At 40.2% G+C, this 19,687-nt stretch overlaps 2 protein-coding genes across 3 annotated transcripts in view; one reads left to right on the top strand and one right to left on the bottom strand.

Annotated features, from left to right (window-relative positions):
• The window catches only part of LOC137393349 (mitochondrial 2-oxodicarboxylate carrier-like), a 33,308-nt gene extending 32,415 nt beyond the window's left edge, over positions 1-893 (bottom strand). The window contains exon 1 of the mRNA XM_068079861.1: positions 851-893. The gene's annotated coding sequence lies outside the window, so the exon portion shown is untranslated. The remainder of the gene's footprint in view (positions 1-850) is intronic.
• A 122-nt stretch (positions 894-1,015) lies between these two features.
• LOC137393130 (small ribosomal subunit protein mS39-like) overlaps positions 1,016-19,687 on the top strand; it is a 38,550-nt gene continuing 19,878 nt past the window's right edge. The window contains exon 1 of one of the 2 annotated variants that reach the window (XM_068079551.1): positions 1,016-1,124. In XM_068079551.1, the coding sequence (XP_067935652.1) occupies positions 1,045-1,124 (80 nt within the window). In that variant the 5' untranslated portion in view covers positions 1,016-1,044. The remainder of the gene's footprint in view (positions 1,125-19,687) is intronic. The other variant, XM_068079552.1, reaches the window with a different exon arrangement.

Below are 19,687 nucleotides of genomic sequence, written 5' to 3'. Positions count from 1 at the left end.
AATATCACCGCCCAAAATTTCACTAAAAAAATTATGACCAATTTCACCCGTCTGTTGTCCAACGATTCAGAACAATTATTTATCTTAGGCTCAGTTAAACTTACTCGCCTGTATGTTTGCATATAAATCTCTGTGCAACAGAATTTGCGTTTGTTTTTTGAGTTTGCTTTAGTAAAACTATCCTTGTTTAGGTAAGAGTTAAATAACTCAGTTGTTGTATTTTATATTAAAAAACTAATACTAGCTTCCTTTGCTTGATACGTGTACGTCGAGCAATTACATTGTCTTTGTTTTCTAATCTGTTTTAAAAATATAGGCATGTCTTAGAGAGCAGCAGTCATAGAAACTCTACACAGATATGAGCGTACCCCAATTAGCAGTTGTAAGTCAATACATTTACGCAATATTGTAGTTCTGCTGAGCAAAACCGGCCAACAGTTGCTATTTTAAATAAGGTTTAAATGCTTTAGCAAATGACAAAAAATATAACTAATTAGACTGAACTATTAAAATGGAGAGCGCACTCATCGCCACCAAACAATGCAAGCTTTCATTAATAAGTGGACAGTAACGTAAGACGATTTAACAGAGCAGTAGAACAAAGGCCTAACCGTGGTACCAATAGTTTGACTCATTAAAGATGAACTTGTAGTAATGGCGATAATATGCAAAGTTGCGATGCAAATGCTTGAAATAACAGCATTGAGCTTAATTTTACAGCAAAAAAGCATTTTATTACGCGAAACTAAAATGCATTCATTGCAGTGTGTGGTGACTACCGTTGACCATTTAATTGCTGGAAAAATGAATTTTATTATTTTGCTGTCGAAGGAAATCTGATTCTACGAACTTGCATGAATTTGGCCATGTGCAGATATGCTATTGCACATTGCGGACCATTTGCTACTGTGAACAAATGACCGATGGCCCCTTTTAGACCTATGCACCTCACTACACAATTCCGTAAGTTTAAAGGCTATTGTCGCGAACCAAGTTGTCACGTTTACGTAAAAAAACGAGACGGTGGTGCTTTATACAAGCAAAATGAGTACAAAATCTAAAGGTTGCTGGCGGATGCATAAGCTATTATATTATGGTTGTGCACAGCCTCATTTTAATCCAAGGTTTGTTTTTACATTGCTTAATTCAACTCTGTAATATTTTTGGGTATAGTAAAGTTAGCTCTCAGTCGCAGTTCCTACATATATGTCTTGTAACTACATGTGTTTGGGCGAGTTTAGTAAAACGCGTGACGAGGCGTGATGGTCAAAAACACTTATAAATAACGTAGAAGCATTCTAGAACACTCATAGATGATATTTTGATGGTTTTCAGTAGGGTCAAAAAATTTTCGTGACAACGCGTGATGGCTAAAATCGTCCAGAATCGTCATAAAATCGTTCCCAATGGCTAACCGGATGCATTCTACGTAATATCTCGACTGACCAAAAAATTTTTTGAGAAAAAAATTTGATCAAAATGTATTAAAATTGTTTAGAAACACTTAAAAATTGATTCTACGTAGTCAGGAGACATATTTACCGTGCTTAGAAAAAAAATCGACCTGTATTAGCCTGAAAATATTCAACCGTCACGCGTTTTACTACCGTTTTAGTAAAAACGGCGACCGTTTAGTACGACGACGGCCACGTTATAGTAAAAACGGCAACCGTTTTGCACACGTTTTACTAAACGGGTTGCCGTTTTAGTAAAACGCGTGATGATTTAAAACACTTCAAAATGACATCAAATCTTTCTAAAACACTCCTAGATGATATTTTGATGGTTTTTGGTTGGGTCAAAAATTTGACCAAAAATTGCGTGACAACGCGTGACGGCTAAAATCATGCCAAATCGTCGTGAAATCGCTCTCTATGGCTTACTGGATGCGTTTTACGTAATATTTCGACAAACTTTGAAAAACGCGTGATGGTCAAAGTCGGTTTAAAACGACTTTAAAAGACTTACAAATGTAGTCTACATCGTCAGGAATATTCACGCATGCCTGACAAAAACCGACCTGTATTAGCTTGTAAACCGTCACGCGTTATACTATGCGGCTACCGATATAGTAAAACGGCGACCGTTTCGCACACGTTTTATTAAACGGGTTGCCGTTTTAGTAAAACGCGTGATGAGTTAAAATACTTCAAAATGACATCAAATCTTTCTAAAACACTCTTAGATGATATTTTGATGGTTTTTGGTTGGGTCAAAAATTTGACCAAAAATGGCGTGACAACGCGTGACGGCTAAAATCATGCCAAATCGTCGTGAAATCGCTCCTAATGGCTTACTGGATGCGTTTTACGTAATATTTCGACAAACTTTGAAAAACGCGTGATGGTCAAAGTCGGTTTAAAACGACTTTAAAAGACTTACAAATGTAGTCTACATCGTCAGGAGTCATATTCACGCATGCCTGACAAAAACTTCGACATGTATTAGTTTGTAAACCGTCACGCGTTATACTATGCGGCTACCGATATAGTAAAACGGCGACCGTTTCGCACACGTTTTACTAAACGGGTTGCCGTTTTAGTAAAACGCGTGATGAGTTAAAATACTTCAAAATGACATCAAATCTTTCTAAAACACTCTTAGATGATATTTTGATGGTTTTTGGTTGGGTCAAAAAATTTACCCAAAATTGCGTGACAACGCGTGACGGCTAAAATCATGCCAAATCGTCGTGAAATCGCTCCTAATGGCTTACTGGATGCGTTTTACGTAATATTTCGACAAACTGAAAAACGCGTGATGGTCAAAGTCGGTTTAAAACAACTTTAAAATATTTACAAATGTATTCTACATCGTCAGGAGTCATATTCACGCATGCCTGACAAAAATTTCGACCTGTATTAGCTTGTAAATCGTCACGCGCTATACGATGCGGCTACCGATATAGTAAAACGGCGACCGTTTCGCACACGTTTTATTAAACGGGTTGCCGTTTTAGTAAAACGCGTGATGAGTTAAAATACTTCAAAATGACATCAAATCTTTCTAAAACACTCTTAGATGATATTTTGATGGTTTTTGGTTGGGTCAAAAAATTTACCCAAAATTGCGTGACAACGCGTGACGGCTAAAATCATGCCAAATCATCGTGAAATCGCTCCTAATGGCTTACTGGATGCGTTTTACGTAATATTTCGACAAACTTTGAAAAACGCATGATGGTCAAAGTCGGTTTAAAACAACTTTAAAATATTTACAAATGTATTCTACATCGTCAGGAGTCATATTCACGCATGCCTGACAAAAATTTCGACCTGTATTAGCTTGTAAATCGTCACGCGCTATACGATGCGGCTACCGATATAGTAAAACGGCGACCGTTTCGCACACGTTTTATTAAACGGGTTGCCGTTTTAGTAAAACGCGTGATGAGTTAAAATACTTCAAAATGACATCAAATCTTTCTAAAACACTCTTAGATGATATTTTGATGGTTTTTGGTTGGGTCAAAAATTTGACCCAAAATTGCGTGACAACGCGTGACGGCTAAAATCATGCCAAATCGTCGTGAAATCGCTCCTAATGGCTTACTAGATGCGTTTTACGTAATATTTCGACAAACTTTGAAAAACGCGCGATGGTCAAAGTCGGTTTACAACGGTGGTTCTTGTGAGTTAGTAGTCACGCAGTGCCCGATGGTCGCTCGGAAGGGTTCGTGGTACGGGTAGTAATACTCGTTGAACTCGCAGGTTTATTTTTTCTCGAGTATCGGGTAATAGAGATTTCGGTTATTCCGGTCCTTCGGGTTCGGGTTTTGACTTTCGAGTTCGGGTTTTGGTACACGGATCCGTGGGGTAGTGTGAACAAAAACTCGGTCTATTGCACCTTGCGCTTTTAGTCTGGGCCCACAGGGCATTTTTGGGTCATTTTTGCTAAGGAGGCACGACAATGGGGTATAACGAGTCTTTAATTTAATAGATAGAATAAAGCATCTCATACTTTATTTACTGTACCTACCGGAGATATTGTAGTCAAGCAGTGATTACTTGTCATTAAAAGGTGAGTAGAAATACTTACATCAAATTTTATTTGCGCAATTAGCCAAATCGGCTTCGTAAACAAATCTATGCCTTTTTTAATACAGCGCGTGTTTGCTTTCGACGATAACACATAGGTCCTTAGTCCGTTTCCGCTATCGCCTTGTTAGAAACTGCCATCAGTTTCGCGATCGTAGCAGTGAAAATTTAATAACTCTGTTTAAATTTATTACCACAGCTAGCTATTATGGATTACATAATTAATTATAACCAAGTTTTACTAAGCCAACAAGCCTTACTAACGGAAAAAGCCGATAATGAAAAGTTTTTTATGAGATTTGGAGCACCATCTACAAAAGGTCAGAGAGGTCCATAGAACATGCTTAAGTTTTAAGCTACCATAGACCCTATCTTCTGCCACCTGTTGAAACGAAAATTCCCTGTGGCCCAGACTATCTTGACTGTTTAACAATCCGCCTGTTAACGCTGTGAGTACGAATGTCAGTCGATAAAAACTGTGGAAAATGATAAATAAATTGAAAAGAAATATAATTGCTTTGTAAATTTGAAAATATATCTGTTTAGAAAATTTAAACATAAAATCCATATCAACAAACCCGATACTCGAAAAACCTGTAGGCAAAGAAATATCCGAGCTTAGCACTACTACCTACCCGATACTCGAAAAACCCGAACAGAAGGGGGCGGGTCTAAACCCGTTGACCAAAAAGTACTCGTGCCCAGCACTAGTTCGTAGGCATACACCACCGGATGAGCAGAATCGGCCATGTTGGCATTGTAAATCAGAGCTCCGTTCGCTCAGCTCGTGACTCTTGCGCTCTTCGTGAGTTGTGTTACGCTTTGAGGATCATAAAAGTCTGTCTGATTCTTGGTGACTCGTGAGTAAACTTACTGGTGTAGTCTGGCACGACGGTGTTTTCTGGGAAAACGTGCAGGTAGAGTAGGAGTGACACAAGGGGAGGTTTGGAGTGTCACGGCTGGCAGTGTGGTACTGCGTAATCTTTACTTAGCAGCTTCCAAGCTATTTTGGCCTATATATTGTATTTGTTTTGCCTTGTTGTTAAAGATGTAGTTGCGTCAAAAATAAAATTAGGACCCATAAAAGACTAAAACATCAGCTACAATTTGATGCCATTTTTGTCTTTGTAGACCAACCCTGTCCAGAGATATATGCGTTTGAATGAGGCCCTCTTTTAAAAAGCTCACGTTCCAGCGGGTGCCTATTTCGTGACGTCACAAGCAAGGTATCTGAAACGAAACCACGAGCAATAAATATGAGGTCGATTCGTTAGCCAATCATGCGAGCGAAATTTTTATATAGGCCGTAATAAATGTTATCACTCGTAAAACGCGTTGTCTGTGATCTCGAAGATTCTCATCGTTAGAGAATTCATTCTCATCGTTACTAATTCAACGCGTTTCAACAATTACTAAGTTATACATAGTTTTAAAATGGCTTCAAGTTCGAGCGACCACTACTCAGAATTATCTGAGCAACTTTTAGTAAAAGATTAGAGTAGACAGCCTATGGCCAAAGCTGACAGGCGTCAGCAGCGTTTTGCTGCAGAAGAAGACAGAATGGAGGTAAATTAACTTAGAGTCTTCTATACTTTAGTAAATGTAATATTTTTTATAGTCATAAATACATATACTAATTGATAAAATGATAATTCTTTGCTATCTCCAATCATCGTTTCATAGCTTATCTGCCGTTTTACCTAGCTATAATATTTTTTTTGAATTTTCTTTGGTAAATTAGAGTCATGATTACAAATTATTTTCACTCGTAGGAAGTGGGTAAAATCGATTGATCATTGCAAATCTTTAATTTCCAGAACCAAAGCTTCGAATCGTTGGCTTGGGGTACTTGTGCCTTTATTAAATGTTTATTCGTTTTTAAAATTACACTCGCAATTTATTTAACTCCCAATTTGGAAGCTGTCAATAGATACGCTTTAGAATGACATATCTATGAATGACATATTTATTGCATCTACTTTGTTTACATTTACTTGTTTTACTGATTACAGAATGTTTATGTCGTCCCACCAGCCGAAGAAGCTTTTTCAGTGTGGAAACTGCCATAAAGGAGAAAGCGAGACTTGAATGCGTGCTGGATGATGTTTTGTTTGAGTTTGTTGCAGTGGATGAATTTGTCTTATTGTATCAGCTAATACTATGTGAGTGGCCACGACTTGATGAATATTTTTAATAAAAGCTTTATGCCGAGATGAAAATATTTTTGCTTGTAAAAATTATATAATAAAATAATATTGTTGAAGATAATGCAAAACATGATTTGCAGAATATTGTAGTGAATCGGATATGGTATATGGGTGTCCGCAGAACTGGAGAATGTGAGTTCAAATCCAGTTTGCCGCAGACATCTCATCCTTAAAACTCTATCCCTGTCTATATTCTTTTCAAAGAGGTGGCTTGCTTATTGCAATTATTTAGTATTCGGTAAGAATACTAGTAAGAAACTAGTACGTAGGCAATAGGTAATAGGCGACATAATGTGGGCGGGGCTTATGGGAGGCTGTATATCGTTTATATGGGTAGCTGCAGAACTGTGCTGATACAAAGACCGCATTCTACATAAAGTGACTTGACAGAATTACCGTAGACCGGTAGAATTGGTAGTCGGTACCCAAATGTTTACACAACATTTGGAGAAAGTGAGTAGAACAAATTTTCAATTTTCGTTATTTGAGGCCTTTTAAACATTCATAATAATGCATCTGTAGCAGGATTTAAAATTTTATTCTAGCCAACATGAGCAAATACAAAATAAGATATATGCCAATAGAGCCTCGTAAGACTAGACTTTTATCGCAAATACCCGATGTGAATACGAGAGATAGAGACAGGTTGCCAAACGCGTGACATCATTTTGGGCAAGTCTGGGCACGTTTTGGTGGCCTGAGCGTTTTTACGGCGATCAGATTTTTTCGGTTTTAATCTTCAAATATCTTGGCAATGCGATCGCGTAACACATCAAACAACATATCAACTGATAGAGAAAAAAAATGCTTTCTTTTAAGATCAACTTAAATTTGACGCAACTACTTCTTTAAGTGGTGCCACTCAGCTGGGCTGAGGTAAGCCCGAGCGAGCCATGAGTGAGCCCGGGAGCAGCCAAAAGGCTGAGCCATCTACCGAAGGCAGAGGTGGTCAGCCACCCGAGGGCGCCGCGAGCGCTGGAACAGTACCGTTGATTCTAGATGCCGCTTTTTTAACGAATCTGATGAACTAGCCACGAGGGCCTATTCTAAAAAGGCTGAGCCGGCAGATGCAGCCATTTGCCGGAGATGGTGCGGTTGAGGTAACCGCATGGCTCTCACGGTACGAGCGACTGTGTGAGTTGGAGCACATTGCTCCGTGCGTGCTGATTGCGTACATGCTCGATGGCACTGCTGCCAGAGTGCATGGACGCATGAGGGTGGGCGAGGCATCTCAGTGGAACGTCGTGGAGGCAGTGCTGACTGCTGATTACGCCATGCCTCGACAAGAGGCATGGCATTGCTTTGTCAGCTGTCGACTCGAACCCGGAGAGACAGTTTACGTGTACCTCGACCGCTTAGATCGGCTCGGTGGTAGACTGGGGGTGGCGCTGGAGGACATGGTGTTTAAGACCAAGTTCTATGAAGGGTTGCCCGAGTCAGTCTACGAGTGAGCAGTTACGCATGATCAGGCGTATACTGCTGATTTTGGCTCGTTGCTGAACCGAGTGAGGGGGAAGTTGGTTTCCCGGAGAGCGGTTGAGGGTCGCCCCTCAACAATTAGCTCAGCGGCCAGTTCTGGTAACCGGCCGGTGACTGCTTCTGGCAAGCAGTTGGGGGCTGCTTCTAGCTAGCAGCCGAAAAGCAAAGATAGTTGCTTTCGATGTGGGGGTCCACACAGGGTGAAGGACTGCCCACAGATTAAGCGGCCTTTGTCTGGTACGGGGCGAAAAAGACCTCTTCTGGCAAGAGGGTCGGGTGTTTCCAGTGCAGTAGCGCGGAGCACTTTGTATGGGACTGTCCTGTACGGCCACTGACTGGAGCGGCGGCATGGCTCACTGAGGATGAGCCGGGTTTTCATCAGGAGGATGCAACTCGGGGCGCCGCATCCTCTTATATGGACACCATGTAAGCCAGGCTTACGGGGCCTCCCATAACATCAGGGGGACCCGAGGTGGCGTTGGCGTGACAGAGGGAGGCTAGAGGTCACATGCAAGCAGTGAGAGTGTACTGCGGGACAGTCCTTGGTTATCCGGGGCAACTGGTGCGCTTACGACGAGCAGTCGTATGCCGGTCATTCGAGCAATGCTGAATGGTTGCGGTTTTCAGTGTCTGGTTGACACTGGAAGCGAGCAGACTCAGGTAAGTCTGCAGGTGCTGACAGGCTCAACTCGACTTAGGCCGAGCCACTCGCTGTTGACAACGGATGGTGAGGCGTCTCATGTGAAGGGTCAGTGTCGGGTGGTCGTCGGTGTACAGGGACACTGTTTCGGCGTTACGGCACTTGTTATGGACAAGTTGTGCTATCTTGGGGTTGACTGCTTGCTGGGTGGTGCCGTCATTGACCACATGGGAGGCGTCACTGTCTGTAGAGAAAGTGAGGAAGTATTCGGTCAGGTGGGGGAAACCCTATCAGAATGGATGCTGTAAAGTACCTGCAGGGCAGGATACTGGGGCTGGCTGTACATGCGGGGCAGCGAGGGTTCTGCCGTTGTCGGGGTTGGGTAGTGATCTGGTGTCACTGCGAGTCGACGACCCTGATTTTCTTGCCACTTTCGCCAAAGGCCGGTGGACCGTTAGCTGGCGGTGGTCTGAGGAATCTCCAAAAGGATTGCAGACCCGGGTCGCGGAGTACAAGTGTACTCGGGCACCTAACTTGCATGAGCGGTACTGTGCTGAGATTGAGCGCTGGATCTCAAAAGGTTGGTTGAAAAGGTGGAGTCGGCCCGTTGAGGGTATTATTCTCCTTTTGGCGGTGTTTCAACCGACGAAGGACAAAGTGTGACCAGTCATGGACTACCATGAACTGAACGCGTTTGTCAAGAGTCACACGGGAGGTGACGCGGTCGCTGTGTGCAGCGAGAAAATCCGGAAGTGGAGACAGTTGCATGGCAAACTTGGGGTAGTCGACCTCAAGTTCGCATACCTACAGATCCATGTTTCGGAGGACCTGTGGAAATACCAGATCGTGAAGTATAAGGGGGTCCCTTAGTGCTGACACGTTTAGGCTTCGGGCTTTCGTGTGCGCCTAGGATCATGACCAAAATCTTAGGCAAGATTCTTTTGCTCGACGAGCGGGTCCAACGAGGGACTGACCACTATATCGACGATATAGTAGTGCAGGAGTCTGTGCTTGGCATGGAGGAGCTGAGGAAGCACCTTGTTAAGTATGGACTGGCGACGAAAGAGCCGGAGGGCCTTGATGGAGGTCGGTTGTTGGGCATTTCTCTGAAGGGAAATACTCGTGGACATTTGCAAATGTCGAGGGAAACTGCATCCTCCGATATGCATCTTGAGCCAGCTGGGCTGACTAAGAGAGAGCTTTTCTCGTTTTGTGGCTGACTTGTCGGTCATTACCAAGTGGCTGGTTGGTTGCGGCCCTATTGCAGCTTCTTGAAGCGGATGGGATGCAACGGAGCCTGGGATGCCCCTGTTGAAAAGGAGGTCAGCTTGCTGGCTAGTGAGCTTTTCATGAGGGTATGTCAGAAGGACCCTGTTAGGGGTCCGTGGCACGTAAGACCGAATGGTGCGGTCGTTGTGTGGACGGATGCCAGCTCTCTGGGCCTCGGTGTGGCAGTTGAGGTTGATGGCAGCGTTGTTGAGGATGCGTCGTGGCTGATGAAGGAGTCTGACCATTCACACATCAATGTTGCCGAGCTGGAAGCTGTGGGACAATGTGTTAACCTGGCTATTGCGTGGGGGTTCAAGACTTTCATCTTGGCGGTTGACTCTCTCACAGTTGTCAATTGGATGTCAAATACAATTGACGGGCGCCATCGTGTCCGCACGAATGGTGCTGCAGAGATGCTGGTGAAGCGTCGGCTAGGGGTGATCCGTGACACGATCACCGAGTACGGATTATCGGTCACTATGCGTCTTGTACCTACTGTGGAGAACAAGGCGGATAGAATGATGAGGGTGCCCAAGAAGTGGCTTGGGCATCGAGGGATGAGTAGAGGTGAGGCCGAGAGCTGCCATCTTTACCGGCGAGAGCCTCGGAGATGCTGTCAAAGATGCTACCAAATTTCGTGGTTACGTCATTGGAATAAAGAGATTCCAATCTACGGCGGCTTTTTGTTTTTGAGCTTTCAAGAGCTTGCAATCACATTGAAAGTGTAAACAGAAGCCATCTTGTACAACTACATCCCAATTGAGCCGTTTTGGAAAGAGATTCTAATCTACTGCGGTCTCGTGATGGCGGCGATTAACTGTTTATTCTGAACATTCAAGTGCTTGTAATCACATTTCCACATTTTTGGCACTTGCAACACAGCAGAGTAAAACATAGTGAATCTTTTGATGCCAAATAACTGTAATCTGAATTGTGTTCCAAGACAACTTTAAGGGTATTAGCTTTTATATGAATAAGACATTCATTTTGGTTGATTATATGTAAATGTTATAATTGATGCTTTTGTTTAGGTGGTTGGAATAATAATCCTAGTGTTACACAGTTTAAGGCTACCTGTCGCAAATTTATCAACAAATGTGGCGCCAAATCAGATGCATGTAAGTCAGGTAATGTTAGTGCTCGAGACGAGATTCTCATCATACAGGCTACTCCAGAAGTTAATTGGTTTTTAGAGCTCACAACGATTACAGATGTCAAATTTCTGTTATAGGTAACAGTACATTCAATATAGCTGGATACACTGTGCGAATGCTAACTAGAGTGCTGTCATGTAACATTGGCCATCAGTCCCTAGTTACGACTAAGTCAAGTATCCATTACCGACATCTCTATACTCTACTCGAGCTACAAAACAATGGAGGATTGGTGCGTCCATCAGACGGTGTCATCACGATCCTGCTAGTTACAGAGCGATACCTTCGAATTAATGCAAAGCCAGATCTACTCTATTGTGTGGTGTATGTTACCGGTAGTGTAGGATCTAGTGATGTGTTATGCCTTGGGAAACACCTTACGGACACAGCAGATGGCATATCCAACCACTGCTTCATTGATGAAAAACCTTATTCAGTCGTTCTATGATCTCAGACAGCATAACTATGCTAAAATCGTACATTCAAACTGCAAGGTGCATCTTTGCGGCATAAAATACTAAAGCAGTACTTTTTAAAGGGCAGTAATAATGTAATTACTATAATATTCATCTGTAGCTGTTTTTGTACTCCTATTTATAATCTGATTTAGTTGTAAGACACTCTGACACTGGCTCAATTTCCAGTAGTATACAAATCTCACCTCTCAATCTCATCTCTCAATTTACACAGTTTCTGTAAGGCTTACGTATAGGTTTAATCATATGATTACATTAATTCCTGCATATCCTTGTTTGCATTCTTTCGATTATCCTCTATTACAACTGTTTTTAATTTTCGTGTAGTTGTTGCGGTAGTTTATTCCATTTTTACAGATTCTACATGTCATACATTCATGAGCTATTATCACTTACATCTTAAAAACCGTTTCTGTTTTTTCAGCATGTGTTGTTTTTATCAAGATACTTCATGTGCTAAGTTTCTCCATTATGGTTTATGCATATGTAATATAATTTCAAATATAATGGAACAGTGGTTATTTGTCTGAATATATCATTTGCTGGGTTTATGCATCTGTAATACAACCGTTTGTATGAATAATGTGGTCTACGGAAATCTATTTCACTTCCAGTTCTCATTTATTATAATCTACTCCATTTGTTATCAATAGGAATTCTTCTTTCAGGCATTCTAAAAGCGGTGTAGGAGTAGTTTTCATTAACACCAGGTGGAAAATATATTTTCGACATGTACGTTTATATCATTTTTCACGGTTTGTGTACATACGAAACTAAAACACAATTAGCTCTCCAATATGGCGCTTACATTACGTTTCGCTATCAAAGTTAGTCACGTAATTACCATTCCAGGGGTTTGTGAAGTTCAAAGGTCATAAAATTACTCCCAATGGCATTCTATGTGCTTTTTAAATAATGTCTTAACAAACCGGGGAGTTTGTTTTTAAGGTAAAATTATTTGAAGGCTGATTTAGAAAGATTTGATGTCATTTTGAAGTATTTTAAATCATCACGCGTTTTACTAAAACGGCAACCCGTTTAATAAAACGTGTGCGAAACGGTCGCCGTTTTACTATATCGGTAGCCGCATAGTATAACGCGTGACGGTTTACAAGCTAATACAGGTCGAAGTTTTTGTCAGGCATGCGTGAATATGACTCCTGACGATGTAGACTACATTTGTAAATATTTTAAAGTCGTTTTAAACCGTTTTTGACCATCACGCGTTTTTCAAAGTTTGTCGAAATATTACGTAAAACGCATCCAGTAAGCCATTAGGAGCGATTTCACGACGATTTGGCATGATTTTAGCCGTCACGCGTTGTCACGCAATTTTTGGTCAAATTTTTGACCCAACCAAAAACCATCAAAATATCATCTAAGAGTGTTTTAGAAAGATTTGATGTCATTTTGAAGTATTTTAACTCATCACGCGTTTTACTAAAACGGCAACCCGTTTAATAAAACGTGTGCGAAACGGTCGCCGTTTTACTATATCGGTAGCCGCATAGTATAACGCGTGACGGTTTACAAGCTAATACAGGTCGAAGTTTTTGTCAGGCATGCGTGAATATGACTCCTGACGATGTAGACTACATTTGTAAATATTTTAAAGTCGTTTTAAACCGTTTTTGACCATCACGCGTTTTTCAAAGTTTGTCGAAATATTACGTAAAACGCATCCAGTAAGCCATTAGGAGCGATTTCACGACGATTTGGCATGATTTTAGCCGTCACGCGTTGTCACGCAATTTTTGGTCAAATTTTTGACCCAACCAAAAACCATCGAAATATCATCTAAGAGTGTTTTAGAAAGATTTGATGTCATTTTGAAGTATTTTAACTCATCCCGCGTTTTACTAAAACGGCAACCCGTTTAATAAAACGTGTGCGAAACGGTCGCCGTTTTACTATATCGGTAGCCTCATAGTATAACGCGTGACGGTTTACAAGCTAATACAGGTCGAAGTTTTTGTCAGGCATGCGTGAATATGACTCCTGACGATGTAGACTACATTTGTAAATATTTTAAAGTTGTTTTAAACCGTTTTTGACCATCACGCGTTTTTCAAAGTTTGTCGAAATATTACGTAAAACGCATCCAGTAAGCCATTAGGAGCGATTTCACGACGATTTGGCATGATTTTAGCCGTCACGCGTTGTCACGCAATTTTTGGTCAAATTTTTGACCCAACCAAAAACCATCAAAATATCATCTAAGAGTGTTTTAGAAAGATTTGATGTCATTTTGAAATATTTTAACTCATCACGCGTTTTACTAAAACGGCAACCCGTTTAGTAAAACGTGTGCGAAACGGTCGCCGTTTTACTATATCGGTAGCCGCATAGTATAACGCGTGACGGTTTACAAGCTAATACAGGTCGAAGTTTTTGTCAGGCATGCGTGAATATGACTCCTGACGATGTAGACTACATTTGTAAGTCTTTTAGTCGTTTTAAACCGACTTTGACCATCACGCGTTTTTCAAAGTTTGTCGAAATATTACGTAAAACGCATCCAGTAAGCCATAGGGAGCGATTTCACGACGATTTGGCATGATTTTAGCCGTCACGCGTTGTCACGCAATTTTTGGTCAAATTTTTGACCCAACCAAAAACCATCAAAATATCATCTAGGAGTGTTTTAGAAAGATTTGATGTCATTTTTGAAGTGTTTTAAATCATCACGCGTTTTACTAAAACGGCAACCCGTTTAGTAAAACGTGTGCGAAACGGTTGCCGTTTTTTACTATAACGTAGCCGTCATCGTACTAAACGGTCGCCGTTTTTTACTAAAACGGTAGTAAAACGCGTGACGGTTGAATATTTTCAGGCTAATACAGGTCGAATTTTTTTCTAAGCACGGTAAATATGTCTCCTGACTATGTAGAATCAATTTTTAAGTGTTTCTAAACAATTTTAATACATTTTGATCAAATTTTTTTCTCAAAAAATTTTTTGGTCAGTCGAGATATTACGTAGAATGCATCCGGTTAGCCATTGGGAACGATTTTATGACGATTCTGGACGATTTTAGCCATCACGCGTTGTCACGAAAATTTTTTGACCCTACTGAAAACCATCAAAATATCATCTATGAGTGTTCTAGAATGCTTCTACGTTATTTATAAGTGTTTTTGACCATCACGCCTCGTCACGCGTCACGCGTTTTACTAAACCCGGTGTTTGGGTGCTCATTTACGTGTTATTTGAACGCGAGAATTAGGTTAGTCGAATGTCATGATTTGGAAAATTTGTATTTTTTGTGAGTAGAAAAAGTAGTTTGTTAAATTGTTAAATTGGATATACATTCTTACTTTCTTTATTAGATCACATTATTGATTAACATCCACTTATTAGAGTCATTGTCAAGTCAATTTAATTAATCGCATTCGCCCCCAAATGGGGCGTTAAAGCGATATCTCTATTTAAAACATGGGAGGATAGCTCGTAGTTTATATTATATACCAAGCTTTTGAATTCAACAACAGGTTAGATGCGCAAAGTGTTTGGAAGGAATTAAATGAGAGAGTAGGGAAAATTGGAGTTAGTTGTTGAGGGTTCTCACAAAAAGGAATGTTTTTTAGGTTTGTGTTAATGGTACCTTTGGTACTTTTGTGTCGGTTATAGTGTAGGTGGGCATTAGAGTAAAAATCTGCAGGGGTTGCAATTTTTTCAGTAATGATTTTGTATCTTAGTTTCCGGTCAGAAGTTCTTTGATGCTCTGCAAAAGTGGCCCGCGACCACTCAGGCATGAGGTCAGAAATCATGTCGTTTTTGTTAAGGTTAAACGCCCACCTAAAAGCTTTCCTATTCACTGATTCAAGAAAGTTCATTAATGTGCTTTGATAAAAATGAGGACCAGACAGTTGAGGCATACTCAAGGACTAGGCGGCAGATGGTTCTTAAAGAAAGGGTTTTTGTTTTGGGTGAGCAACTTCTTAGGGACCTCATCAGCATGTATAGGGTAGATAAAGCCTTAGTTATGGTCTTTGCTATTTGGAGGTTAAAGTTGAGTTTGTTGTCAATAATAACTCCAGGGTATTTAAAGTGAGTGACGAATGTTAGCTGTTGGCCTTTCATGAGGTATTTGTGATAAAAAGAGGGGCTTTCCTGGGACCTTACAAAAGAAGTTGTCTCGCATTTAGTGATGTTAAATATCATTTGCCATTTATTAGCCCAGTCTATGAAAAAATCAAGGTCTGATTGGAGGTTTGCACAGTCATTAGTTGACTCAATCTGTGAATATAGGAGAGCATCATCAGCAAAAATTCTGAGTTAAGAGGTCTTTATGGCTGTTGGCATATCATTTATAAGTATCAAGAAAAGGAGGCGGCCTAAAACAGATCTCTTGGGCACACCAGATGAGACCGGGCATGGTTTGGAGTATGTTTCATTGATAAAAATGGTCTGTGTACGGTCTTTTAACCAGTTCTCGACCCAGGCGATAATTGAGCCATTCAGTTTGATTTGCCTGAGTTTGAGTATAAGTTTGTTATGAGATACTTTGTTAAATTCCTTAAAAACATCAAGAATAACTGCATCTGTTTAGATACCAGCATCAAAGGAGTCAATAAGGTCATGTGTTGTAAGGGTCAGCTGGCTTTAACCACTTCTTTTGGAGCGAAAACCATGTTGGCAATCATGGAAAAAATTAATTGACTCCAGAAATTTATGAATGGAATGTGCTACTATGTGTTCTACGGTTTTTGATAAAACACATGTCAAAAAGATTGGGCGGTAGTTAGATGGCAGGAGTTAGATGGCTACCTTTATTTTTACAAATGGGTATGCCTGTAGCAGTCTTGTGAGTGGAGAGAGTGCTGCATTAACTTGGCAAACTCTGTGCGATATAGGAGGCTAGGTGCTTCAGTAATGAAATGCGCAGTCCATCTTGGCCAGCGACCTTAAAGGGGTTCAGTTTTTTTTAAAGTTTGAAGACACCTTCATTGCCAACTGTTATTGCTTGGAGCTTTTGTTTTGTTCAGGGTTTGCTGGTTTGTTTCCATTTGTTAGGAAAATGGGGTTAGTGCCAACATCAACCGTAAAAATGAAGGAAAAAGTCTCAGCAAAGGTGTTGGCTACGTCCTCAGATGGTTTTCCAGTTTGGTCATGCAGGGTCTTGACAGTGTTGCTGGAGCCTCTTTTTGCTTCTATAAACTTAGAGGTTTATTATTACCTTCTGTTAATTCATGACAGATGTGAATATTTTGGAAGTTGTTGTAGTCCTGTCTTATAAGTTTTTTACACTTTTTTATCTGTAACTGAAGCATCTCTTAATTTTCGGCAGTTGGGTACTTTTTAAATGTTTTGAACAGTCTATTTCTTTTGTGAATATCTTTTATGCTAGCGTGTTTAATCCAAAATTTCTGTTTTCTTGCTTTAAGAGGGTAGTGAGGGATCGAGGCCTTAGCTGCTGTTACAATTCTAGTTTTAAATGATTCCCAGACTTCATCTATGTTAGAATTGACAGTTATAAGATTAGTAATTTGTCTGTCAAGTTGTTGGCATTGAATGGTAAGTTCTACATGATCAATTTGATTGTATTTCCATTTAAAAAGAGATTTTGGTTTTGGAGGGTTTGTCTGTCTAGTGTAGTCAAGTATGTTCACCTCAAAATGCACATAAAAATGGTCAGATGTGCTTTGCTCTCTATGGGCATTTTTGATTTCCATCGACGACAAGACAAGGTCGAGTGTGTTTTCTTTGATGTGTGCTGGAAAATCAACAGGTTGTGAGAGGCCATGTGTTTCAAGGAGGTGAAGAACATCTGAATGCGTTTTTTGTCTCAGCTAGATTTCAGTGTTTGTCCAGGCCACTGTATTTCAGGTAAATTGAAGTCACCTGTAACAATAACAAAGGGGCTATTGTAAGATTCGATTCAGTCGAGTAAGCCATCTATGTTTTTAATACTAGGTTGGTGGTAAAAGCAAAAAAAGTAGGTCAGACCTTGGATATTGATTTTCAGAGTAAGAATTTTCTAGTCTATTATTTGGTCTACAGGTAATATTTTTTATGGGAGAACTGTCTTGGAGGGCTATAAGAACACCACCACCTAAGGCTTAAAGGTTGACTTGCAACAAAATTCACATTACAGTTATTTGGTATCAAAAGATTCACCATGTCTTACTCTGTTGTGTTGTAGGTGCCAAATATGTGGAAATGTGATTACAAGCTCTTAAAAGCTCAAAAACGAAAAGCCGCTGTAGATTGGAATCTGCTTATTTCTCTGACGTAGTCATTACAGTTTGGTTATTGTCTTGTCACGTGATGTTCTCACGTGAATTGAAAAGCCAATAAAAAGCTCAATATAAAACTTCTCATAGAACTGGTTTATGACAAACACTTCAGGTTTTAACGAAGACCCCGTATCAAATATAGATGCTCGCTACTTTACAGTGTTGTTTCGGCTTGATCTAATCGTCAAGTCGTAATCTGATCATGTGACCCAATACTTCGCAAAGAATTTCTGCAGCACTTTTCGATTATCACAGGGGACCAACAGGCTCGTCCTGATTATCAGACACTGATATGTACTCCTTCGAGCTAAGGTTAAAAAATTAAACAACTTTTTACAGTAAGTTATAAGATATCAGTGCTAAAAGTGACAGCATTACAATGACGATAATATAGACGCGTGAGAACAATAGACATAGTTTTATTGAATACGTGAAGTATATTTGTGAAGATATTTCAACGAATGAGGTTGCATGAAAGTGTAAACAGAAACCATCTTGTAACAACTACGTCCCATTTGAGCCGTTTTGGAAAGAGAATCCAAACTACGGCAGTCTCGTGTGGCTGCGATTAATTGTTCATTTTTTAGCTTTTAAGAGCTTGTAATCACATTCCCACATATTTTGCACCTACCCTAGGACACTTATATTTCGCTAGTATTTAGTTTCGTGAGTAGCACACAGAGTAAAATTTCGCTGCAACTTAATTTCGCAGCTCTGATGAGTGCGAAAATATAGTGATGTGAAAATAAATACAGAGGAACAAACAAATTAGATTCCTCAGGTCCGGTCCTCTAGTAAAAAAAGCTTTTATATTTGCGACTAGTTTGTATTTGTAACCGCAGGTATAAATGTATGGCAGAAATCGATAATTCAACGTGATCGCTTGCTGCCATTTGTTTCTTGGACTATCAATGACGACTCGGTCCTTTCCGTCGTGACCGATATGGTACCAATATTAGATCTCAAGTATTTATAGCAAGCGATGGCCATGGCACGTTTTGAGTTCACAATATTTCAAATTTAAAAAAAATCAAATACAGTACATGTCTCATAAAAAAGAAAATAGATAACAACCAACATCACAACCAGAACTGTATAACATGGTTGGACCTGGTGAGGGTTGTTATCGTTTTTGGTTGGCAGTAAAATTCATCACTACAATAAGTATTATTTAATTGTATGACTTCACCTACCAGACTTTCATCCTCATCAGTTACAAATTCGGTGACTAAACTGATATCATCATCTTCTTCGTTTGTCTTGGCTTTTCCAAAAAAACTTGTTATCTTAATTTGCTTTGCCATGCTGCTCATTCGGTGCATTAACGAATTTACTAGAAATTTCCCAATGAGCTCAATCACACACAAAATTATCTGCATTTCTAATATCACGATTTTGTTGTGGATATCAATGAACTACAGGGCCGTATTCCCTTGGACAGCTGGCCGGCTAAGACGCCCCAACTTCTTAGGAATTTCATAGTCCAACGGCTATAGAAAGGTTTTTATCACTGTAGAATATCACTTTATTCGAAGCCATAGATACAAACATCAATTTTTAGTAGTTCTTAGGCGTCATTATTATCTTCATCAGCGGCAAAATATTCTTGTTAACGACTTTTATAAAGGTTTGCAAAATATCAAGTTTTAGCAAACATCTGCTTGCCCATATCCTACTTAATGAACTTGAAATAAAATCGGCAAAAATGATCTTTGTTAAAACGCTTAAAAGAAAAAGATGTCTTCTTTCTGAGCTTTTTAACTGCATACAAGTTTTGCCTGTTTTAATTTTAAAACGTTTTGTCAGTCACATCAGCTAAAACAAAGCAAATCTCAAAAAATAGAAAAATGTTGATACTTACCAATAAAAATTTTTAAAACTTCACGTGAGAGGCCCGGCTGAGGCCCTACATAAGAGAAACCTGTTGGGAGCTTACAGCACCCCCCTCCTTCTCCACACCCCAGATGTTCATAACTAGTCGTCTAACATTAGCCCCCCAACTTGCAACCAGTGAATACAGGCCTGTGTAGAACATAGCTATTTAATTTCGAATTTTCGCTAGTTCGTTATGATAGTTTAGTTTCGCGCATGAATTTTTCGCGTGATGATGACTCCGCGAAAACGCGAAAGTTAGATGCCGCGAATACTTAAGTGTCCTAGGGTACAACACAACAGAGTAAGACATG

This window comes from Watersipora subatra, chromosome 4 (assembly GCF_963576615.1).
Source record: "Watersipora subatra chromosome 4, tzWatSuba1.1, whole genome shotgun sequence".
NCBI classification, from domain to species: Eukaryota; Metazoa; Bryozoa; class Gymnolaemata; order Cheilostomatida; family Watersiporidae; genus Watersipora; species Watersipora subatra.
Note: the sequence above shows the minus strand (reverse complement) of the source record. Positions and strands in the feature narration are given on the sequence as shown.